Genomic DNA, 25,999 nt, shown 5'->3' with positions numbered 1-25,999 from the left:
GAGCTGTAAAGGAGGGGTCAGGGACCTCTGGGCAGGCACGGAGAGGAGAGTAATTTACAGGAGAGGCTGGTGGGGCTGGGTCAGCTTTTCAGTGGCTGGCTGGCGAGCAGATATATAGCAAGTCAAGAAGTCCCCCAGGTGGCGTCCCTCAGTCTGATTGACACCAAAAGAATCATTGTCACAGGTCACAGTGGGGGCTGGCAGCGTTGCGAGGTGTGAATCACGGGCTCACAGTAGCCACAGAGCCATCAGAGTAGCCGTTTTCGCACCATGCTACACTGATGGCCCTTTCACTCTCGGTTTGCAGGCCCATTAGAAACAGCAGGGAAGGGGAGGAGGTCGGGCGCCCTGCAGAGGCCTCCTGAATATTCACGGTGCACCACTCGTGCGGCGAAAAAAAAAGTGTACTTTTAAAGTATGGCAACTTTACAGTCCCCGGTACGCTCTATCAAAATTAAGAAGTAGGGGAACGGACTAACACAATTTTAAGAAGTAGGGGCACGCCGTGCCCTTCCGTCCCCGCCCACTTCGAACGCTGCTGACTCCACGTCCCATCTTGCACTCAATTTTTTCTTGGGATGCTCCTGACTGTACCTTATATTCCAACGTGCCCTTCTTCTCTTGGTGGCTGGGACCCTGCAACCCCGTCATCATTATTTCCTGGCCCTCTAGGCCCAAACCCACCCGTACCTAAATTCACTGACAGGCTCCACCGACTCCTGCCCTTGCCCCTCTACGCACCGAAGCCCTCGTTCCCTCTCTGTCCTCCTTAATGTGGTCTCTGTCCTTCCATGGTCCCTGTCCTCCTGATGTCCTCTTCCTCCTCCCAATGGACCTATTGCCATGGTCTGTGTCGTCTATGCCCATTCTTCCCTCTCTGGGCTGTTTGGTATGCACATTGCAGCACACGGCTTCTCGCCTGACTGGTTGTAGGCAGCAGGGCTCCCTCCCCCTCTCCCTGCCGCTGGAGTAAGGCTGGTCCCCCTCCCCCATTCATTCATGATTTCCTTCCCATTCATGCAGTTCCCTCCGATGCTCTGCGCATGCGCACCCCCCTTCCAGGGCCCGGACAGATTCTTATGAATGAACTGTGACGTCAATGGCGGGGGCTGCGGGAGAGTCACGTGACGCCTGAGCCTGGTATATGAGCTGCCGGAGCTCCCCTTGGTGCTGAAATCAGCAGAGACAGTCAGAGGAGAGTGAGAACAGAGCCACAGAGCAGGAGCATAGTTTGCAAGGTAAGGAGAAAGGTACGGAACCCGAGAGAGTCAAGTACAACCCCAAGTGTAGAGTGTGAGAGTGAGACACAGCCTGAGATAGAGTGTGAGAGCATCTGGAAGATTCCCACAGACTCCGCGGAGTCAGGTGCAAAGAAAGGTACGGACTGAGAGTACAGGTACTGAGGTGAGGCACACACAACAGAACGGCAGGAGCACGGGGTGCAAAGTCAGGACAGAGGCACAGAGCCCGTGTGTGGTGCCTCAGAGCACCGCCAGGTACACAGCGCGGGTTCAAAGTCGAGGAAAGGAGCCTCCCGGTACACAGTGTGTGTGTGTGTGTGTGTGTGTGTGTGTGTGTGTGTGTGTGTGTGTGTGTGTGTGTGTGTGTGTGTGCGTGTGGTGGTGGGGGGAGGGGGGGGGTAAGAGGGTATGTAGGGGAGATAGGGGGCTTGATGGGGGAAGACGGGGAGATGCGGTTGGGCTAGGGACAGAACGCAGGTGCAGCGCCTGGTACACAGTGTAGATGTAAAGTGTAGGTTCGGGACCCAGGAATAGCACCCCGGCGCAGCTGGGGGCGGGCGGGGCAAGGGACGACACAGAGACACAGAGTCATGAGTCTGGTAGGGAGCCCAAGCAGATCACTCGGGTACACAGGCACGGGGGGGGGGGGCGAGGTAGGGGGAAGTGTAGAGAACAAAGACGCAGTGCATGATTCATAATGTGGGTGCAGAGTCCAGGCATAGCTATCTCACACCGAACAGCCAGGGACAAAACACAGGTGTGCAGTGCCTAGAAGAGATACAAAGTCTAGGTGGGGAAGCCAGTGCCGTACCCCGACACAGAGCTGAGGTGGGCGGATCAAGGGACAAAAATATATACAGTGAAGGTACAGGGGTTAGGTACTGAGCATAAGTACGCAACTCGGGGACAGAGATGAGGCGGGGTGGGTGTGGCAGAGATAACACAGGGACAGTGTCTGGGGCAGTGCGCAGTTACAGGTCTAGGTCCCGAGCCCAAGCTTGTCACTCGGTCGGTACAGGGATCTGGAGGGACAGAGGCAAAGGTGCATGTCTTGGTACGGTGCCCAAGTACGTCACCCAGGTACAGAGATCGTGAGGGGTGGGAACAGAGACACAGGTACAGGTGTAGGTACGGAGCCCAAGTATGTCACTCGGGTACAGAGATGAAGGTGGGGCGGCAGGGAGAAACCGAGTACGTTGTCTCTGACAGTGCGCAGGTACAGAGTCCTGCTTTGGGGCACAGGCATCGACCTCCATCAGAGCCGGGACCCGGAACAGACCTCAGGTACAGTCACTGATCCACAGTCAGAAGGAGCCAGGGGCAGGGGAAGAAGTGCCGAGGTGCAGAGCCCGAGGCGGTCCGAGGAACATGAACAGTGCGAGAGCACCGCGCACCGAGGCGGAGAAAGTCCGTAGCAGAAGAAACATACGAAAGCAGCCGGGCCAGAGGAAGGCGCGGAGACAACCTACAGACCCCGCACAACGAGACTGAACCCGCATACTGAGACAGCTACCGAGCCAGCACACAGAGACGCCGCACAGAGCTCGCATACCGAGACAGAGCCCGCATAAGGAGACACCGTACAGAGCTCGCACATGAGACACAGCCCGCATACTGAGACCATACAGAGCTCGCTCATGGAGACAATGTACAGAGCCCGGGTACAGATACAGAGTACAGAGACACTGTACAGAGCCCTGCTATAGGTAGAGAGACAATGTACAGAGCTCTGGTCTAGATACACAGACAATGCACAGAGCCCCGGTCTAGGAACAGGGACAAGGTACAGAGCCTGGTCGAGGTAGAAGACAATATACAGAGTCGTGGTCTAGCTACTGAGACGATGTACAGACACCGAGACAGATCCTGCACATACAAGGTACGCAAACATAAACCGGGACAGATCCTGCTCGTACTAGGTATGTAGACAGAACCCGGGACAGATACTGCAGGCACAAGGTACAGCAGACACAACCGGGACAAACCCTGCGCGTACAAGGTACGCAGAGCGAACCCGGGACAGACCCCGCACGTACAAGGCACGCAGACAGAACCAGGGACAGATCCCGCACGTACAAAGTACGCAGAGCGAACCCGGGACAGATCCCGCACGTACAAGGTACGCAGAGAGAACCAGGGACCGATCTTGAGGTACAAAGTACAGCAGACAGAACCCGGGACAGATCCTGCTCGTACAAGGTACGCAGGGCGAACCAGGGACAGACCCTACTCGTACAAGGTATGCAGACAGAACCCGGGACAGACCCTGCTCGTACAAGGTACACAGACAGAGCCCCGGACAGATCCTGCTCGTACAAGGTACACAGACAGAGCCCCGGACAAATCCTGCTCGTACAAGGTACACAGACAGAGCCCCGGACAGATCCTGCACGCACAAGGCACGCAGGGCGAACCAGGGACAGACCATGCTCGTACAAGGTATGCAGACAGAACCCGGGACAGACCCTGCTCGTACAAGGTACACAGACAGAGCCCCGGACAGGCCCTGCACGTACAAGGCACGCAGGGCGATCCCGGGACAGATTCTGCAGTACAAGCAAGGTACACAGACACAGAGCGAGCGATCCAGCTGCAGAGGAAGAGAGCCGGAGGAAACACGCACGAGCCTGAGATCAAAGAAGACCCGGGGGTTACACCAGTCTCAGAGATTCCAACAGAGCCCTGGCGCATAACCGGAAAGCCGGTACCATCAGAGCTCGAGAAAGGATGCTGGCAGAGCCCGAGCGGTGTCTGTCACATCCCAGGAGAGCCAGTACCTTCCAGAGCCCGAGAAAGGATGCTGGCAGAGTCCGAGGAGTGCCTTGCACATCCTGGCAGAGTCAGTACCAGCAGAGCCTGAGAAAGGATGCTGGCAGAGTCCGAGGAGTGCCAATGGCATCCCGAGAGAGCCAGTACCAGCAGAGCCTGAGAAAGGATGCTGGCAGAGTCCGAGCGGTGCCTGTCACATCCCAGGAGAGACAGTACCTTCCAGAGCCCGAGAAAGGATGCTGGCAGAGTCCGAGGAGTGCCTATGGCATCCCGGCAGAGCCAGTACCAGCAGAGCCCGAGAAAGGATGCTGGCAGAGTCCGAGGAGTGCCTGTCACACCCCGGCAGAGCCAGCACCTCCCAGAGCCCGAGAAAGGATGCTGGCAGAGTCCGAGGAGTGCCTGTCACATTCCGGGAGAGGCAGCACCACTAGAGCACGAAAAGGGATGCTGGCAGAGTCCCAGTGATGCACGCAAGCCCTGCACGACAGTGCCTGAAAAAACCAAAGCCCTTGGATAAAAGCAAGGATCTACTGTGTTAAACGAGCCGCAGTGTCTGGACTAAGAGTCCAGAATGCGAGCGCGCCAGGCGCGCCGGAGTCACGCTTGAGCCCGAGCGCGTCACGCTGGAGCCCAGGTGCGCCACCCTACATCCATGGGGGTCTGAGATCAGAGTGTCGAGGAACGAGCTTGTTGTGCTTGTATCCTTTCAATCACTAAATGGACTGGGGTTGCAGGTGCTGATTGTTGCCTGACAATCACTGGGGTGTATTACTTCCTGCTGTACGGTTTGATGTTGTACAGTAAACGATGTTACTGCAGGATTGAACACTGCGTGGTACCAAGGGCGTGGCTGTGTCAGTGTTCACAACGTTGGATACTGTCTGCTCCGTAGTAAGGGCTTTCGCAACAGCTTGAGGTTGGGCATTGCTCTCTATAAAGTGAGCCTGCACTGGGGTGCATCAGTGTTTGAGGTTGGGCATTGCTCTCTATAAAGTGAGCTTGCACTGGGGTGCATGAGTGTTTGAGGTTGGGCATCGCTCGCTATAAAGAGAGCTTGTACTGGGTGCATCAGTGTTTGAGGTTGGGCATCGCTCGCTATAAAGAGAGCTTGTACTGGGTGCATCAGTGTTTGAGGTTGGGTGTTGATGTTCGGCATTGCTTGCTATAAAGAGAGCTTGCACTGAGGTGCATCAGTGTTTGAGGTTGGGCATCGCTCGCTATAAAGTGAGCTTGCAGTGGGGTGCATCAGTTTTTGAGGTTGGGCATCGCTCGCGATGAAGAGAGCTTGCACTGGGGTGCATGAGTGTTTGAGGTTGGGCATCGCTCGCTATAAAGAGAGCTTGTACTGGGTGCATCAGTGTTTGAGGTTGGGTGTTGATGTTCGGCATCGCTTGCTATAAAGAGAGCTTGCACTGGGGTGCATCAGTGTTTGAGGTTGGGCTTCGCTCGCTATAAAGAGAGCTTGCACTGTGGTGCATCAGTGTTTGAGGTTGGGCATCGCTCTCTATAAAGTGAACTTGCACTGTGGTGCATCAGTGTTTGAGGTTGGGCATCACGTGCTATAAAGAGAGCTTGCACTGGGGTGCATCAGTGTTTGAGGTTGGGCATCGCTTGCTATAAAGAGAGCTTGCACTGAGGTGCATCAGTGTTTGAGGTTGGGCATCGCTCACTATAAAGTGAGCTTGCAGTGGGGTGCATCAGTTTTCGAGGTTGGGCGCTTCGCTCGCGATGAAAAGAGCTTGCAGTGGGGTGCATCAGTGTTTGAGATTGGGCATTTCTCGCTATAAAGAGAGCTCTTACTGGGTGCATCAGTGTTTGAGGTTGGGTGTTGATGTTCGGCATCGCTTGCTATAAAGAGACCTTGCAGTGGGGTGCATCAGTGTTTGAGGTTGGGCATCGCTCGCTATAAAGAGAGCTTGCACTGGAGGGATTATTGCAGGAGCTTTTACTGTAGTTGTATGTGGGTGGGAGGTTGGGTATTGTACACTATCAGGTCTATTGCAAGGGCTTGTCCTGGGGACTTATTAGTGTATGCTATGAGGAGCTGCTGCAAGAGCTTGAACTGGAGGTTTATTAGTGTATGAGGGTGGGTATTGCTATGAGATGTTGTTGCAAGAGCTTGTACTGGAGGTCTGTTAGTGTATGAGGGTGGGTATTGCTATGAGGGATTGTTGCAAGAGCTTGTACTGGAGGTCTATTAGTGTATGAGGGTGGGTATTGCTATGAGAGGTTGTTGCAAGAACTTGTACTGGAGGTCTATTAGTGTATGAGGGTGGGTATTGCTATGAGGGGTTGTTGCAAGAGCTTGTGCTGGATGTCTCTAGTGTATGAGGGTGCGTGTTGCTATGAGGGGCCATTTCAAGAGCTTGTACTGGAGGTCTATTAGTGTATGAGGGTGGGTGTCGCTCTGAGGGGCCATTTCATGAGCTTGTGCTGGGACTATTGGTGTATAATGTTGGATATTATTCACTATGAGGGGCTATTTTAATAGTTTGTTCTGGGGTTGTATAGATGCGTGAGGTTGAATATTGTGCGCTTTAAAGGACTATTTCAGGACAGGAGAATGTACTATGGTGTATTAATGTGTGAGGTTGTGCATTGCTCACTATAAGAGGTTATTTAGTTCTAGAGCTTGTACAGGGATATATTTGTGAATGGGGTTGGGTATTGCTCACTCTAGGGGCTATCGGAGGAGGTTGTACTGTGGTGTACTATTGTGTGAGACTGGATATCCCACGCTATAAGGGGCTATGACAAGAGCTTGTACTGAGGGTGTATTGATGTGTGGGAATGGGTATCAATCATTGTAAACGGCAACTGCAAGCGGTTGTACTGGGATTGCATTGGTGCATGAGGTTGGATATTAATTATTCGAAGTGGCTTTTGCAGGAACTTGTACTGAGGTGCACTGGTGTGTGAGGTTGGGTATTAAATGTGATGTTGGGTCTTGCTCAACGTAAGATGCTATTGAAAGCCAGTACTGGGCTGTATTAGTGTAAGATGTTGGGTATCTGTCTAAGGGGCCACTGCAATAGGTTGAATTTGCTTTGCATTGGTGCATGAGTCTGCGTATTGCTCAATATAAGAAGCTGTTCCAACAGGTTGTACTGGGGGTGTATTAGCGTATCAGATTGATTACTGCTCATCACAAGCACCTATTTATTACAAGAGGGTGTACGAGGGGTCTATTAGCGTATCAGGTGGGGCCTTTTTCATCACAAGAGGTTATTTATTATAAGAGGTTGTTCTGGGGGTGTATTAGCATATCAGATGGGTTATTGATCTTCACAAGAGGATATTTATTACAAGAGGTTGTACTTGGGGTGCATTAGCGTATCAGACGGAGTATTGCTCATCACAAGAGGTAATTTATTACAAGAGGCTGTACTGGGGGTATATTAGGGTATCAGATGGGGTATTGATCTTCACATTAGGTTATTTATTACAAGAGGTTGTACTGGGGGTGTATTGGCGTATCAGATGGGGTATTGATCTTCACATTAGGTTATTTATTACAAGAGGTTGTACTGGGGGTGTATTGGCGTATCTGATGGGGTATTGAACTTCACTTTAGGTTATTTATTACAAGAGGTTGTACTGGGGGTGTATTGGCATATAAGATGGGGGCATTGATCTCCACATTAGGTTATTTATTACAAAAGGTTGTGCTCAGGGTGTATTAGCATATCAGATGGGGTATTGATCTTCACATTAGGTTATTTATTACAAGAGGTTGTACTTGGGGTGCATTAGCGTATCAGATGGGGTATTGCTCATCAGAAGAGGTAATTTATTACAAGAGACTGTACTGGGGGTATATTAGCGTATCAGATGGGATATTGATCTTCACATTAGGTTATTCATTACAAGAGGTTGTTCTGGGGGTGTATTAATGTATCAGATGGGGTATTGCTCTTCACATTAGGTTATTTATTACAAGAGGTTGTACTGGGGGTGTATTGGCATATCAGATGGGGTATTGATCTTCGCATGAGGTCATTCATTACAAGAGCTTGTACTTGGAGTGTATTAGCGTAACAGATGGGGTATTGATCTTCACAGGAGGTTATTTATTACACGAGGTTGTACTGGGGGTGTATTCGCGTATCAGATGGGGTATTGTATTGATCTTCACATGAGGTCATTTATTACAAGAGGTAGTACTGAGGGTGTAGTGGCATTTCCGATGGGGTATTGATCTTCACATGAGGTTATTTATTACAAGAGGTAGTACTGAGGGTGTATTGGCATTTCAGATGGGGTAGTGATCTTCACAAGAGGTTAAATATTAAAAGAGGTTGTACTGGGGTTGTATTAGCACATCAGATGTGGTTTTGATCTTCACATTAGGTTATTTGTTACAGGAGGATGTACTGGGGTTTATAAGCTTATCAGATGGTGTATTGATCTTCACATGAGGTTATTTATTTATTAGAAGAGGTTGTAATGGGGTGTATTAGCGTATCAAGTGGGGTACTGATCTTCACATGAGGTTATTTATAAAATTCAAGAGGTTGTACTGGGGGTGTATTAGCGTATCAGGTGGGGTATTGATCTTCACAAATGTGGTTATTTATTTTAAGAGTTTATTTTGGGGGGGTGTATTAGCATTTCAGATTGGGTATTGATCTTCACAAGAGATTATTTATTTCAAGAGGTTGTACTGGGGTGTATTTGCATTTTAGAGTAGGTATTGCTCTTCACAAGAGATTATTTATTACAGGAGGTTGTACTGGGGGTGTATTAGCGTATCAGATGAAGGATTGCTCATCACAAGAGGTTATTTATTACAAGATTCTGTACTCAAGGTGTACTGGTTTGTGAGCTTGAATGTTACTTACTATAAGGCGCTCTTGCAAAAACTTGTACTGGGCGTGTATTAGTATATGAGGCTGGGTTTTGCTCACTAGAAGACGTCATTGGTAGGTTGCTTACTTTTCAGTATTAGAAGGGAGGATGTCTATTTCTTGGGGTATAAGGTTGGATTTTATTTTTATACAGTAGAAACAACTATGTCTGGAGTGTGCGCTGATTCATACATGGTGTTTGATGCTGTTTTAGTTCGTGTTGAGATCAGATAATGCTCAAACGAGGAGTACTTGCTGAGGTGAAGAGCAGATGTGAGGGTGGCTGGAAGCTTAGGTGGGGATGGAGTGCTGGCTCATTATTGATTTTTGGTTTTAATGCAGTTGAGTGGAATATGCAACATTTGATATATATTTTCCTATGGAGTGTATGTTGACTATCTTTGATGCTCACAGTTGACAGGAAGAGAGTGTGGTGCTGTCTGTTGCTGGGTGCATAGGTTGTTCCTTGTTAGGAATATTCTGTGTCAGTGGAGGGATGTGTTGCCATATGTTGAGTGTATTATCACGCCGGTGCTGTGGGTTTGGGTTTTCTGCTGTTGTGTAATATGTTGTATAAAGAGATGTGTTGCAGATTGCTGAAGTAGTATATTCCTGCAATATTATATCGTGCCTTTTGTTGGCGGGTGAATCATTTGTCTTGTAGGTAAACATTCTCTGATGTGGGGTGTCTGTGTTCCCTATGTTGCCTGGTGTTTAGAGTATGTGTTGCTTTGTGTAGTGGCATGTGTTGTACATTGGTGCATCTAGATATGCCTGATACTGAGAGTATCATTTAATATAAGCAGTATTTGTGACCCCGAATCAACACAACATGTTCTGCAGTGTTGGGGTTAGTATTGTTTGTTGCTATGTTGCCCGGTGTCTGGTGTCTGCATTGCTTAGTGTTAGCACATATGCTTCCTGGTATTGAGAGCTGTGTCATCTTTGGTTCTGATTGTTGTTTTTCTTGATGGTATGTGTTTACGTTGGCTACTAGTATCAGTGCAAGTTTTGCGCAGTGTCGGGTACATGTTCTTTGTAGTTTTCCCCGGAGTTGAGATATGCACCTGGTGTTGACATGGGGACTGCCCAACGTTGCTGTACTTGATGCTCTGTTGGCTTATGAGCTGTCAATTAGGTGTTTGTCTTGTCAGGCATTGTGGATTCATCTTACTTTTTGGAGGGTAGCTTGGTTAGTGTTGTGCATGTCTTTTGCCACACCGAAGAGTGAATTACAACTGCCGGCTAAATACAAATATCATTTTTGAGCTTGTTTCTCATGTTTACTCCTCCATCCCACTGGTAGAAGTGGTAACCCAAGACTAGATAAAAGCATTTCTCTGGTCACTCACTCTCAACGTCAAGCTGTTTCCTTCGGAGGGTCAAGTGTTTGACATTCTATATACATGAAACAATAATATTATTCGTGTTGGGTTGGTGTGCACTGTTTACTGGTTGAGTGCAAATATTGCCTGATGTTGCAGGTGTATATTGAACAGCTTTTGGGTGGCTGTTATCCAATGTTCTGGTCAGTGTGCCCAGTGTTGTAGTATGTACTCTTTATTGCTCCTGTACGTGTTGCCTGGTGTTGGGGGTGGTGCAGGTGTACTGTACAGTGTATGGTTATGAACTACAATGATTTCCCTGTGTCAGGTGTTGCCTGGTGTGTGTTGGGGCAAGTTGTGGCTGACATTGGGTAATGTGAATCTTGGTTTAGGGATGGTACGCCAAATGCTGTTTATTGTCCTCTGTTCTTAGAGGTTGATGCATGTGTTGCTTGGTATTGAAGTAGGATTTGCATTGTACCTGAGATTTCGTTTTTTGCCGTTTGTTCTTTTATGTTTGGAGGGTATGCTGATTGGTGGTGAATATGTGTGGTGATGAGTCTGTATACTGTCTTGTGTTGGGGTGTGGGTTGCATGGTGCTCAGAATGTGTGTTGGGGTATATGCTGCTTGGTGCTTAGTGTTAGAGTTGTTGTCTAACGTTGGGGATATGTGCTGCCTTGTATTGAGTTATGCATTGCAGTATTGGGGGCTTCAGGGGAATGGCATTGGGAATGTGTGATGCCCTATACACTGGTCGTGGGTTGCACGGTATCAAGTTGAGTGACAACTTCTTTTTGGGGTGGGTTGTGCACAGTATAGAAGTTTACATGACAACATGCCATGTAATGCCCATTGCTGCAGTTTGTGTTGGTCTTATTTTAATAAGAGGCTTTGGGCCAGATGTAGGTATCCAAATACCGGTCGGAAACGGCCGAAAATACCGATTTTCGGCCGTTTCCGACCGGTATTTGGATATTGAGATGTAGGGGCATGTTAAATTACAAAAACTGTAATTTTACCGAATTTGTAATTTTTTGGATTCTGTAAAATACTGAATTGGTAAAATTACTGATTCTGTAATTCAACACGTAGGTAGCACTGTCATCAGTGCTACAAGGGTTTAAGAATTCGTTATTTACCACCAACTAGAAGTTTGTGGTAAATAATGAAAACCCTTCAAAAAGCATTTTTTTTGCTTTAAAAAAACCTGCCATGTTGCAGACATACATGCCCTAAGGGCATGTATGTCAGCAGCATATGCACCCATGCACAATTGAGGGGTGCAACAGGTTGTCAAAGTGACACCCTGTCCCCAAGGCCCATAGGAATCAATGGCAATTACCGAATCGGTAAATACCGTTACCGATTCGGTAATTACTGAATCATTCCGATTCGGTAATTTCAAAAGTGAAATTACCTACATCCCATTTACCTACTCTTAAATACCGAATCGGTATGATTCGGTATTTAAGAGTAGGTAAATCGGGATTACCTACATCTGGCCCTTTGTCCTTTGTTTTTGGGTCATGTGTTGCATACTGATGGAGGATACTGTTGCCATGTTTTGGGGTATCTAATGCTTGGTGTTGGGTGGTATGTGATGTCTGGCGCTAGAGGGGTGGTGACTATTTTCTGGCATGAGGATGTATGTTGGACAGTGGTAGGATATACTTTGCCAGATGTTGAGTATATGTGATGCCTGGTGTTAGGGATATATGTTGCTATGTGTTGGTGGTATGATTTGGTGGTGTGGGGCACAAATTGGTGTGTGTTGGGCATGTTTTCATTCAACAATGAGGTATATGATGCCTAGCACTAATGTGTGGCATGCCTAATATTGTGGATATGTGTTTTCTTCAGGCGGGGTATTTGTCAAGTTGTGTTGATTAAAGGAGTTGCTTGTTGAGAAAACTGTTTTGGGGATGGGGTTATATTGCCATGTGTTGTGGTATATGTCACATGATATTGGTGGAGTTTCCTGCCTGTTAATGGGGCACTGCGCTCCCTTATTTTCGGGGGGATGGTGTTGGAGTAACTGTTGCCTGTTTTGATGGGGGAAGATGTGGTGCCTGGTGCAAGGTCTTTGCCGTCTGGTTTGGAGTGGGTTTTGTCTAAAATTGATGTGTTTGTTGTTGTAATAGGAACTGTCTGGGTTGAGGTTGTGAGTTACCTTGTGTTGAACATGTGTTGTTGAATGTGGGGGCTGTATATACAACCAGTTGACTTAGGTGGTGACATATATTACCCAACATTGACTGTGAATTGCCTGGTGTCGCACACATATTGTCTGGTGTTGTTGACATATGTTGTCTAGTGTTGGGGATATGTGTTATTTGGAGTTTGGGTATATAATGTGCAGTATTTGTTGCCTGGTGTTGGATACGGGCTGATTGGTGCCATCCAGTTTTGGGGGAATTCCTGTTGGGTGTATGCATCTTTCTGTGTAGGGGCTATTTCCTGTATAGTGTGTCATGCTAAGTGGTGCATGGTTTTGGGTGGGTGTATTACTCTATGTTGTTGGGGATTGTTATATGTAGTTGGGTTACATTTCTGTCTGTGTGGTGCCTATTGTTGGATATTTGCACTTCCAAAGCAATTAATCAATCACGGCTTGTAAAGTGCAGCTACTCACCCGTGAGGGTTTCAAGGCGCTGGGCAAGTGTAAGGGGTGTGTAATGCCTTAGGTTGTTCATTTCTCGCAGTGGGGCACCTGTTGCCTTCTGCAGGAGTGGCATGGGGCTTTGCTTTCTGTGGTACTATCTAATGCTAAGTATCTCGGTATGTTTTGCCTGTTGTTGCGGCTTTTGAGAACATATGTTACTTGATTGATTTATTTGGTAGAAGAATATGTCTTTGTTGCTGCTGTGGCTTATGTTACTCATTGATTAGGGTACATGCAGCTTTACTTTAGAGACATGCGTTGCCTGCCACTGCAGTGTGTGTCACTGGGTTTCGGTGTATGTGTGGCTCAAGCTGAAGGTGTTTGTTGAGTGGTAATGTGGGTATGTGTTGTACTATGCTGGGGATATGTGCTGGTTAATGGTGGAATATGTGCTGCTGTGGTTTTTTGTCTGTTTTTTGGTGGTGTTTACATGGTATTGGGAGAAGGCGTTGTCTGTTATGTGTTCTATGTGTTCTCTAAGAATGCTGTGTGTTGTCAGGTGTTTCAGAATGTGCCTCCAAGAGACCAGACGAGGGTAGTATGCAGTAAATGTGCTATGATGATTATGGTAGGGGGTTTAACCTGGTCAGCAGCGAGTGCATTGCTTAGTAATTTGGGTATGTGGTGTTCTGTTTACATTGCCTGGTACTTTGGGTCTTGTATTTTGGTATGTGTTACCGATGCTGTGGCACGTATCATTTTTTTGGTACTGTTCTGTGTTGCGTGGCACAGGAGTGTGGGTTGCGTGGTCTTGGAAGGAGGTGCCGCCTGGGTTGTGTTTTCCTTTGTTGGATATATGTTGCTTAGTCTGTGTGTTATCTGATGCTCTAGGGTGTGTTACCTGCTGTTGCAGACATATGTTGCAGACATATGTTGTCTGGTGTTGGGGTTGCTTGTTTCATGCTGCTATTTTGGGCATGTGTTAATTTGTGCTGCCCAGTGCGAGTACATGTTGGTTGATGTTCACGGGATTGTTGCGTGCTGTTGGGATTTGTGTTGCCTTGCCTTCGATGTCTTGCTACACGGTGCTGGGGAGGTGGTTTTCTAGCTGTTGCGTGCTTCAAGAGCGCTGCCGCTTGGTCGCCACCTTCCCATGGCGCGCAATGTTAGGACTGCGCTGGGGCAACGTCCTTTTCTGCAGCTCCCACGCAAGTGATGGCGTCCTTGGAAGAGATGGACCATTCGCGCACACGGTCAAGCAGGTGGGGGCCCCATTGAAGTGTTGCGCCTCTCGTGCACACGGTCAAGCAGGTGGGGGACCCCTTGAAGAGATGCGCCTCTCGCGCACACGGCCGAGCAGGTGGGGGGGCCCCTTGAAGAGATGAGCTTCCCGCGCACACGGTCAAGCAGGTGGGGCCCCCCTTGAAGAGATGCGCCTCTCGCGCACACGGGCAAGCAGTTGAGGGGCCCCCTTGGAAGAGATGCGCCTCTCGCGCACACGATCAAGCGGAAGAGATGCGCTTCTCGCGCACACGGTCAAGCAAGTGAGGGCCCCCCTTAGAAGAGACTGGCCTCTCGCGCACACCGTCCTCGTGAAGAGCGCAGGCAAACTGTGCCTGTGATCTCATGAACATATGGAGGGGGTATGTCACATCCCTAACTTTAAAGCCCTCCGCCCCTTTCCCAGAACAGACTCGCATCTTCCACGTCCTGAAGGGAACGGAACTCTTACATTCCCCCGTTTTCCGTTTCAGGCTCCCCTAACCCTAGTTTTTTTCCCTCCGTATTTCTCCCCATCTCTCAGCCTCTATCCACCCTCCCCAGTCGCCCCTGCTCTGTTACCCTCCCTCCCAGCCTGACCGCTTCCCCGTAGTCCACACATTCCGCAGACATCTTCCACTTTCAATCTCTCTCTCGGTCCCCCCTGGACCGCGCCGGGCCCCGCTCGTGGGGTCATCCACACTGACAGGCGTGTCCCGCTTATAGAAGAGCCGGGTTCAGTGTAAGCCACCACGCTTGGTCACCAAGTGGCTAAAAGCGTGTCCAGACCAGAGAGCAAAAAGCCCCCTTCCCCTCCTTCCGGCCACCACCACCTTGTGTCGGTTTCCGAAGAGCCAGTACCAGTTGTGTGTGTGAGTGGGGGGGGGGGGCGGTACTGGTCGAGGAACTCAAAATCATACACTTTGGGGGAACGTCTAACAGGACAGGGCCCCGCATTTTCGGGGAAAAATAATTTTCGCTAGCTATATTAGACAACAATAGTTTATTTTGTATTTTTAAAGCAAAATTAATCTAAAACATCTTTCAATAATATTCATTTGTTGTCAGTAAAACGTTTCCAGACAATCTTAAAACTATGTCCTTTTGATATTAGTATGACGTGAATATTTTTTCATCCCCAGCCCTTATCGATATTATGCTCCTAAAATAGTTTTTTTTTCAGGGAGAAAAAAGTAAAGCACTTCGCTGCAGCGAGGTCCATATTTATGTACGAGCGGTCACACTCAGTAGCGGGTTTACCGTTTGCTTTTTGAATGAAATACAAAACAGAAATTAACTAGAAATCATTGTTTTCACAGAGAATTGTGATGCAATGTAGGGCGCCTGTCACTGTCCCGTCAGCAGCAAAACTAGAAGTGCTCAGTTCTGAAGGCCACATCTGGTGCGTTGTGCCCCCGTTCTTAGGACAACACCTGGTTCACTGTGCACACTTCTGAACTCACATCCGATGCATTATGCCCAGTTCTGAAGACCACAACAGAGCATTGTGCTTCCATCTGAAGACCACACCTGGTTCACTGTGCTCACTTCTGAAGACCACACCTGGTTCACTGTGCTCACTTCTGAAGACCACACCTGGTTCACGGTGGACCCTTCTGAACTCACATCCGATGCATTGTACTTCCATCTGAAAACCACACCTGGTTCACCATGCTCAGTTCTGAAGACCACACCTGGTTCATTGTGCCCAGTTCTGAAGACCACACCTGGTTCATTGTGCCAGTTCTGAATATCACACCTGGTTCATTGCACCCCGTTCTGAAGATCACACCTGCTTCACCCTGCTCATTTCTGAAGGTCGCACCTGGTTTATAGAACCCATTTCTGCAGACCACACCTGGTTCACTGTGCCCAGTTTTGAAGACCACACCTAGTTTATTGAGCGCCCTTCAGAAAGCCACATCTGCTGCTCCGTTCCCAGTTCTGAAAACTACACCCAGAGCATTGTGCTCAGTTTTGAAGACCACACCTGGGTTACAGTGCTCCCTTCTGAAGGCCACATCTGATGCCTTGTGCCCAGTTCTGAAACTACTCCTGGGTATTTGTGCTCAGTTCTGAAGACCACACCTGGTGTATTGTGCTTCCATCTGAAGACCACCCCTGGTTCACCATGCTCAGTTCTGAATGTCACACCTGGTTTACTGTGCCCAGTTCTGAAGACCAGAAATGGTTCATTGCGCCCCGTTCTGAAGACCACACCTGGTTAACCATGCACATTTCTGAAGACCACACCTGGTTCCCCATTCTCATTTCTGAAGACATCTCATTCATTGCGCCCACTTCTGAAGACCACACCTGTTTCATTGTGCTCAGTTCTGAAGACCACACCTGGTTCATTGTGCCCAGTTCTGAAGACCACACCTGGTTCACTGTGCCCAGTTTTGAAGACCATACCTGGTTCACCATGCTCATTTCTGAAGGCACCCTTCTGACCTCACATCTGATGAATTGTGCGCAGTTCTGAAGACCACACCAGAGCATTGTATGCAGTTCTGAAAACCACACCTAGTTCATTGTGCCCAGTTCTGAAGACCACACCTGTTCATTGTGCCCAGTTCTGAAGACCACACCTGGTTCACTGTGCCCAGTTCCGAAGACCACACCTGGCTCACTGTGCCCAGATTTGAAGACCACACCTTGTCAACAGTGCTCCCTTCTGAATGTCACATCTGATGCCTTGTGCCCAGTTCTGAAACCACTCCTGGGTCATTGTGCTCAGTTCTGAAGACCACACCTGGTGTATTGTGCTCAGGTCTGAAGACCACACCGGGTGCATTGTGCTTCTATCTGAAAACCCCACCTGTTTCACTATGCTAATTTCTTAACATCACACCTGGTTCATTGTGCCTAGTATTGAAGACCACATCTGGTTCACTGTGTCCAGTTTTGAAGACCACACCTGGTTCATTGCGCCCAGTTCTGAAGACCACACCTGGTTCAACGTGCCCAGTTCTGAAGACCGCACCTGGTTCATTGCGCCCAGTTCTGAAGACCACACCTGGTTCACCATGCTCACTGCTGAAAACCACACCTGGTTCATAGTACCCAGTTCTGAAGACCACACCTGGTTCATTGTGCCCTGTCCTGAAGACCACACCTGCTGCATTGTGCCCAGGTCTGAAGACCAACCTGGTTCACTGTGCCCAGTCCAGAAGAGCACACCTGCTTCATTGTGCCTCCTGAAGACCACACCTGCTTCACTGTGCCCAGTGTTCTGAAGACCGCACCTGGTTCATTGCAGCCAGTTCTGAAGACCACACCTGGTTCACCATGCTCATTTCTGAAAACCACATATGGTTCATAGTGCCCAGTTCTGAAGAACACACCTGGTTCATTGTGCCCCGTCCTGAAGACCACACCTGGTTCATTGTGCCCAGTTCTGAAGATCACACCTGGTTCATTGTGCCCAGTCCTGAAAACCACACCTGGTTCATTGTGCCCAGTTCTGAAGACCACACCTGGTTCACTGTGCCAAGTTCTGAAGACCACACCTGGATTACTGTGCCCACTTCAGAAAACAATCCTGGGTCATTGTGTTCAGTTTTGAAACCACACGTGGTGCATTGTTCCCAGTCCCGAAGGGCCCACTTTGTGCGTTGCGTTAAGCTCTGAAGGGAACATCTGCAGCTGCGTATCCAGCTCTAAAGACCACATCTGGTACATTTTGCTTGGTGCTGAAGGCTGCATCTAATGCATTGTGTTCGGTATGTAGGCCACATCTGATGCACTTTGCTCAGATAAGAATGTCACGTGATGTTTCGTGCTCAGTTATGTTGTTTTACAATATCGTACAGAACGGAAACGGTTGCCCATATGGAAATCCTGGCGCTAGATACTTTCTGAACATATATTCCTTTGCCCATAAGCCGAAACAAAGCAGTTGTAGACCTTTCCTAAAGGGATAATAGGGCTTCATCTTCTTCTGCTTATGTGGCAGGGCCTTCCAGGATTTAGCAGCTGGCAAGCCAAAGGACCTAGCTCCAAACCAAACCAGTCTGAAACAAGGTATTCTCCGACTGTTTTCACCAGCGGATCAAAGGCTGCTCTGTTACTTCCACACGCTTAAAGTATATTTTTACTGCAAATGGCATGTTCATGGTACATTTTTACGACAAACGGTACATAATTACATGAAGTGGCACAATGGCGCAATTTCAGGAATTTCATGTAATGCAAAATTTACAAAATGATGCGAATTACACGATCATAAGGTAAATGTTGTCCAGGCAAAGAGATATTTCTGCAGCCTTCTGTATTGCTTGGGGCACCAAGCATATCACTTACCCCCAGATGCATCAAGACTCCATTATGTTATTCCTTAATAGCGAGAAATAACGATTCTCTATTAAGGAATAGCAAAATGCAATGCATGAAGAAATCACTAAAAAATAGCGATTTCTTAAAATTCCTTAATTGCGAGTTGCAAATTGCGAGTTACAATTAAGGAATACCTCCCCATTCATTCCTATGGGCCTAGAGGCCCATAGGAATGAAGGGGAAGACATTCTCAATTTGCGAATCGCAATTAGCGAATCGCAAATTGAGAATGCGATTTCAAGGGTGCAGGGGTGTCCAAAGGACACCCTGCTGCACCACTGAAATTGATCTGTGCACATATGTTGCGCACACACATGCCCTTAGGGCATGTGTGTGCACAACATGAAACTTTGAAAAATGCACTAAATTTTCAAAGTTTTGGCAAATTACCATGAAGTTCAACTTCAAGGTAATTTGCGAGCCCTATTAGCGAAATCGCTATTTTTTAAACTTTAATGCATTGCATTTAAGGAATCTCAATGTGAGATTCCTTAAATGCAAGTAATCGCAATTTTCCGATTTCTTAATTTGCGATTTTTGCATTTGGGATGATGCATCCCAAATGCAAAAATACCGGTCGCAAAGGGGCAGATTCTAGCTTGATGCATCTGGGCCTATGAAACAAATCCATTTCACAATTGGGAGTCAATGGAGCATCCTCCTATGGGAGGAGAACAGTGCCATTTATGGAAGCTTTAAGATCAGTTGCCCGGCCCAAATTTTGTATGACTTGCACCTTCTTGCCCGTAGACTTTTTTATGTCTAGATAGAGACAATTACAATAGTCAAATGTCAGTAAAATCAGGATTTGAACTGCCAACTTCCCCTTCCACAGGAAAGAAAAAAAGGAAGACGTTTCTTCAGCAGTCCAAGACAGAAAACACAAGTCAATATGACATGGTTTATTTGTTTCTGAAAATCTAGATTATTGCCAAGGTAACCTTCCTATCCTGGACCACTCTTTTAGGGGTCCGGGTGGAGGCAAGGTCTAGAGGCAACCACACATCTGACCAAACTTTGTATCCAGGTAAAAGACCATTACCTCGGTCTTATCTGAGTTAAGCTGTTTACATAAATATTAAAAAGCATAGTGATAAATTGAGCTCTGAGATACCCCAGATTTTACAGGATATTCATTAGAAGGCCTAACGCCAATTTCCCTCAATCTAGTTAAACTAGCATGGGATATTGAGCTGAATGCGGCTAAAAGGATAAGAGCGGCATGTCCTTCTGTGTCTAGCATCCACCTTAGTACATCTATTACCGCACCCATTAGTGACTCATTCTAAATCCCGACTGTACTTGATCCAGTGATGCTTGAGAATTAATACATTCTGTCAGCCTGCTATTTACCTCCTTTTCCAGCATTTTTATTGGTGTCAATATCAGCAAGATGGGCAGAAATTGCCATGGATCACTACATTTGCCGTAGCTTTCTTCAGAACAGGTGTGACTGTAGAAAACACCTGGTCTACTGTGCTCAGTTCTGAAGGAGACGTCTGGTACATTTTGATCATTTCTGAAGACCAAACCTGGTGCATTGTGCTTGGTTATAGTGGTCAAAGTAGTAATACGTTATGATGCGCATTTCTGCTTGTCACACAGGTACCATTGTCACTTCTGGCAGGCACAGCCAGAGGCCACTTCTGGAGCAATGTGCCCTGTTTCAGATAACAAGCAGTACTATCCTGTCCAGTGCTGGAGGTCACACCACCATTATGATGTACAGTTGGTTCTAGGGGAAGAGTGTTCACAGCTGGAGCATTGCCTCCAGTTCTGGATATCACATCTGCAGCACTTTTCCCAGTTTTGAAGCTCAAATCTGGAGTACTGGGTCCCATTTTGGAGGCCCAGTTAGGAGATCATGTGCAGTTATCAATGCCACATGTGAAGCTTTGCATTCTAGTCTGGATGCCACTCCGGGAGGGTTATGTCCAATTTTAGAGGTCCAACCTCACGTTCTAGAGTCCACAACTGTAATACTTTGTCCAGTAATAAGGATAACACAGAGAGCATTGTGTGCACGCCCTGAGGCCACACCCAAGAGCATTGTGTGCACGCCCTGAGGTCACACCCGAGAGCATTGTGTGCACATCCTGGAGGCCACACCGAGAGCATTGTGTGCACGCCCTGAGGCCACACCCGAGAGCATTGTGTGCACATCCTGGAGGCCACACCGAGAGCATTGTGTGCACGCCCTGAGGCCACACCGAGAGCATTGTGTGCACGCCCTGAGGCCACACCCAAGAGCATTGTGTGCACGCCCTGAGGCCACACCCGAGAGCATTGTGTGCACATCCTGGAGGCCACACCCGAGAGCATTGTGTGCACGCCCTGAGGCCACACCCGAGAGCATTGTGTGCACATCCTGGAGGCCACACCGAGAGCATTGTGTGCACGCCCTGAGGCCACACCGAGAGCATTGTGTGCACGCCCTGAGGCCACACCGAGAGCATTGTGTGCACGCCCTGAGGCCACACCGAGACCATTGTCTGCACGGCCTGAGGCCACACCTAGAGTATTTTGGCCAGTTTTGGAATGCTAACGTCTAGAAATGTGTCAAGGCCTGCAGGTCACAGCAGGAGTACTGTGTCCAGTTTGGAAGGACGCATTTGGTGCATAGTGCCCATTTCTTAAAGGTGCACCAGTAGTAGTGTCCAGTTATGGACATCACACTCGGACCACTGTCTTCATTCGTGGAAGTCACACCTGTAGTATTCTATCTAGCTCTGCATGGCACATCTAACTTACAGTTCACAGTTCTGGCGGCCACACGTGGATCACCGTGACCAGTTCCGGAGTTCACATCTGGCTTGCGTCCAGTCCTGGGGAAGCACTTATTGATCACTGCCTTGTGTTTTTGAGATTACATCTGTAGACTAATGTGTCCAGTTCGGTCATGAAAGGGGTACTTATAAAACAACCACCAGCTGCAACAGCGACGAAAATTGATTCGAAGCCACCCTTGGCAAATCAGACACAATGACAGCAGTCAGATATTAGAGATCAGGTTAAAAGCAATATAGGACCTGTGGTGTCGATAGGAGGCAAGTGGTTTGAAATAAATTAGATATATTAGAACAACCTCCGTTATTGGAGCTTTGGGATACAAACACGCCAGAAGGATAAGAAGTGGGTGCTTGGGGAAGAACAGAGGAGGGCACTGAGGAGAATATATCAGAGGGGGAAATGTGAAAAAAGATAAGCCTCAAGAGGTTTCAGAAGCTAAAGGAGAGGTGAGGGGGCAGAGACATAAAGCGGATTGGTAGTGTGAAGGGCAAAGAATAACAGGAGGTAAACTAGAGAAAAGGAGGCATAGAGACTGGGTGAAAGCGAGTGGAAGGGAGACACAGGGAGTGAATATATACTGTATAGGTTAAGCATCCAAACAAAGCCACACATTAAATGCAAAGCAACAATTCCCAACAGATACACACACAAGTATTACAAGTTTGCAACACACCTACATAAGGCAGTTCAGTAGGGGGCATGTTTAAATCACACACAATATATGTGTTACATTTTCTTGCGCTTAAAACACAGATCCAAAAATCTAAATTCAATTTGACAAGTTTCCAACACATACCCATGTAAGTAATTCAAAGAGGCAAGCTTTAAATACACTCACATATGTAATCCGACAAGGACAAGTTTAAAGGACACATCTAACCAAGTCATTTATTGGCGCACGACTTGAAACAAAGGCACATGTGCAATGCAATGGGAGAAGCTTAGACACATACCAATGTTAAGTAATTCAACGAAGAGAGCTTTCAAAACACAGCTACTTGTGACTCAATATAATCATCTTTCTGTATCAAATACACCACCACTTGGGACTAGAGGATACAAAGCTTCAAACACACACACATTTTAGGGCTTCGACCTCCGGTTGGGATCCTACTATAGGTTCCCACTTCCAAATTCCCTTATTTATTTGTTAGTGTTGACTTGTTATATTGGTACTTCTTTAAGCATGATTCACCCTATACTGCAAGTGATTTTACTGCTTAGTATAGGCTTGTTCTAATTACTGTTCAATTTTCCTTCCAGGAAGGGCATTAAAGAGATGATTTGGGCAACATATCTCCAACGAGCCGCCCTGATCCTCTCCATCATCCTCTTGCAGGAGTGCTATCTCCATGCCGCACCACTGGGAGAGGAAAAACACGAAGAGCTCCTGCCCAAAGCCCAACACAAAGAGTTACTTAAAGCTCAGGACCGTGAGATCAATTTGGAAGCCCCTCTAGAGAGCAAAAGTCATCAAGAAAAAGAGGTGCAGACTAGGTCACTCTCAAACTACCAGACCAAGGCATCCCCCAGCGATGATGACGATGAGCTCTTCAAAGACATAGATCCTAAGACTCTTGCTGCCGTACTCCTTCAGGCTCTTAACATTGACCAAGACAAGCCTCAAGACACGTCTGACAAACGTGACAATATCTTTGAGCAGTATGAGAACAACTTTGCAGCACAGGATGAACCCAAAGCTGACGACGACACAATGACAGAGAAGGTCCAGAGCAGAACTCGAAGTTCCAGCCTGGAATCACAGAAGCAGCCAGTGAACAAACAGGCTAGCAAGGCTTGGAAGGAAGAGGAAAAGACCGAAGACACCGATATCAACTCTGATGATTTGGAGAACCTGAAGTCCATGCTGCAGGAGCTCCAGAAATACAGCACAGCTGCCAAGAGAGAGAGGTCCAACGAGATTGACACATACAACAACCAGGAAAGAGAGAAAGACTTTGACAGGGACCAAAACAACATCTTAAAAGAGCTAGAAGACTTCCAACGGATGCTAGATGAACAAGAGCCGGAGAAAAAAAACATCAAAGAAAAAAGGAGATCATACACCAAAGAGAGAGTGGAAGAGAAAAAGTATGTGCGTGAATATGAAAACCTCGATGATGGCAGGAGGCAACCAGACGGAAAGACAGATGATGATAAGATTGCAGACATAGCCTCCAACCTGCTCTTGCAGTACCTTCTCAAGGGAGAAGACAACACAGACCAAGACAATAATGGTAAGGAGGAGGCAGAGACATTTGTAGACGAGACTAAGAAGAACAACCTGATATTTGACGACGATGGTAGGAACGATATTGATGATGCCACTTCAGAATATGGCCTGGGGGAGCAAGACAATGCTGCTGAGGACAAGAGATCCAATGAGGAGGATGACGACATGGATCCCCAGACCATCGATAAACTCATTGAGATCTCCAGCAAGCTCCACCTGCCCGCTGATGATGTCATAGACATTATCAATGATGTTGAGAAGAAGAAAAAAGATTCTTCAGAAAGGGACGATCCTAGGCACAACAGGGCCCACAAGGAGAGGGTGAGGACCATTTCATCCAGGCACGAAGCCCCCCAGCCAATGTACTACCCGCCCTATCACAAAAAGGAACACAACAAACACCACATGAAGGAGGAAGGAGTCTGGAACAACAATGTACTGGGGAACGACCTGGAGTACGAGGACACGCCCATTGCCTTGCCCAGAAGGTACAGAGATAAGCAAAACACCTACTCCAACTACATCAAGCCCCGGGCTTTCCAGAAGCCCCATCAATACTACTACAACCCTCCAAGTTCCTTGATGCAGAGAGAAGACTACTACGACGACAGCCAGGACAAGGAAGAAGAGCTAGAAAACTACATTGAGAAGATCCTTCTGAAACACCCCGAGGTGTTCCAGTAAAAGTGCGAGGAACTCCCTTTCACCTTGCCATGACCACTCATCTAAGTGTGTAAACATGTTCAAATTACGCATGAACTGGGAAGACAAAATGCCACATATTACAAATGCCTCCCCAGGGGTCGAATGTCAAGACAGGGCGCGCCCCTTTCATAGGGGGAACTGTCACAGCAACAACGTGAATCCATGTAGGATGGAGAAGGACTTCTGTCCAAATACCACATCTGCACTCAACCTAAAGACTTGGTAATTCGACATGTCAGGAGTTATCCACATGCATTTTACCCCCCCCCCCCCCAATTCATTGACGTAGTCTACACCCTTTTGAACATGACTAAATGTCTAATTTCAAAGAGAAAATACAAATTCGTTTTTAGATCTGTAGGCCACCACCAGTGACCTCTGAAAATGTTGTATTGCAGAACACAGCAACATAACATCTGTATTAAAATGGGTCAGTTCAACACATTTCATCAGAATGGTATACCATCTCCCTTTATCTCCACGATCTTGAAAAACAGAAATCATTGGAAAGGAAATTTTATTTTTGTTTCTGTAAACCCTGCATCTCAGAGCCATCTCTTTCAAAAGAACTTCAGAAGGTCACCAGTGTGTAAAAAAGAATATGGACATATAATTTTAACCAAGAATGCACTCCAATATAGGGAAAACGACTACTTGATCACAAAGATTTATTGAAATTATGATTATTATTATTATTTTTTTATGTACTCACATCCTATCCCAACTTATGGAAATGTTGTCAAAGCATAGGAGCATGGTATAAAGAACAGAATGTACATACTATGTCCAATGAGCATCAGCATACATTTTGAATATGTGAAAGAATAATTAGGGAGATGCAACTGTATTTGACATACATTATGAACCACTATTTGGCAAATTTCTACTAAAGGACTGGTGTCCATTGTGATCTACCAACTGTACCCAAAAGAGCACAACATAACAGTGATTAAGCTACACAAAGAGTGAAGACCAGAAGCAGATTTCTGGAGCACATTCATCGACAATGTATTTTAAGGTTCATGGGTGACATTTGTCCAAATTGCATTAGTCCATATCAATTCCGGGAATGCATTTTTGCCCTTTGCAAACGGATGATATGTAGCCCGATGCTTGACTAGATATCAATGTATCAAAAACATCACTATAAAATAGCTCCTATGTTTATTTACACAGGGGTGTACTCTACAAATCGCATTTTGAAGCACATCCATCAATAGTGCAGAGAACGAATCTCTGAAGAGAAAGGTGCCAAACGTCTCCAATATATATACACACACATACATATATATATATATATATATATATATATAGATATATATATATCTATATATATATATATATATATATATTTACTTGGATGACTATTCAAAGCAAAATTGCCATCATTCGCTAGTTCACCTAGCATCTGATGCAGTAAAAAGCCAATCACTGTACTCGCACATGGTAAGAACGTTGTCTATCAACCCAAACAGACCATGACAAATCCCTCTGGTATTTGTCTGTGCTTCACCTTAGAGCAAAGCACTGTTCTGGTGATCTTATGCACAGGCAGGCAACCAATTTCCTGATCTTTCTGGCTAAACCAGAACTGTTCTTCTATAGAACTCTGGTATCACTGGTGAAATGCTCCAGCCTATACTGCCTTAGAAGACAAGAAGAGCCCCTCCACTCCTGTGACATGGTTGAACAATGCCGGTGACATGCAGATCCTGCTAAATATTGTGAAGTGCCGCAGTTACATGAGTTATCTTTGTACCCGTGGGTAGGCCTAGGCATGCTGCTCAGTGTCGATCGCTGTATACAATCCATGACATCCAAAGACCACACAATGTCGAAACAATCCACCAGCATTTCCAGCAAAAAAAATAAAAAAAGAAATAAAAA

At 47.1% G+C, this 25,999-nt stretch overlaps 1 protein-coding gene across 1 annotated transcript; it reads left to right on the top strand.

Annotated features, from left to right (window-relative positions):
• Positions 1–1,172: 1,172 nt before the first annotated feature.
• VGF (VGF nerve growth factor inducible) lies at positions 1,173–25,999 on the top strand. Its single transcript, XM_086945942.1, has 2 exons — positions 1,173–1,238; positions 22,438–25,999. The coding sequence occupies exon 2, from the start codon at positions 22,454–22,456 to the stop codon at positions 24,089–24,091; it is 1,638 nt and encodes a 545-aa protein (XP_086802068.1). The 5' UTR covers positions 1,173–1,238; positions 22,438–22,453; the 3' UTR covers positions 24,092–25,999.

This window comes from Lissotriton vulgaris, chromosome 12, assembly GCF_964263255.1.
Source record: "Lissotriton vulgaris chromosome 12, aLisVul1.2, whole genome shotgun sequence".
In the NCBI taxonomy this organism is placed as follows: Eukaryota; Metazoa; Chordata; class Amphibia; order Caudata; family Salamandridae; genus Lissotriton; species Lissotriton vulgaris.
This window is presented reverse-complemented; position numbering and strand designations above follow the sequence as displayed.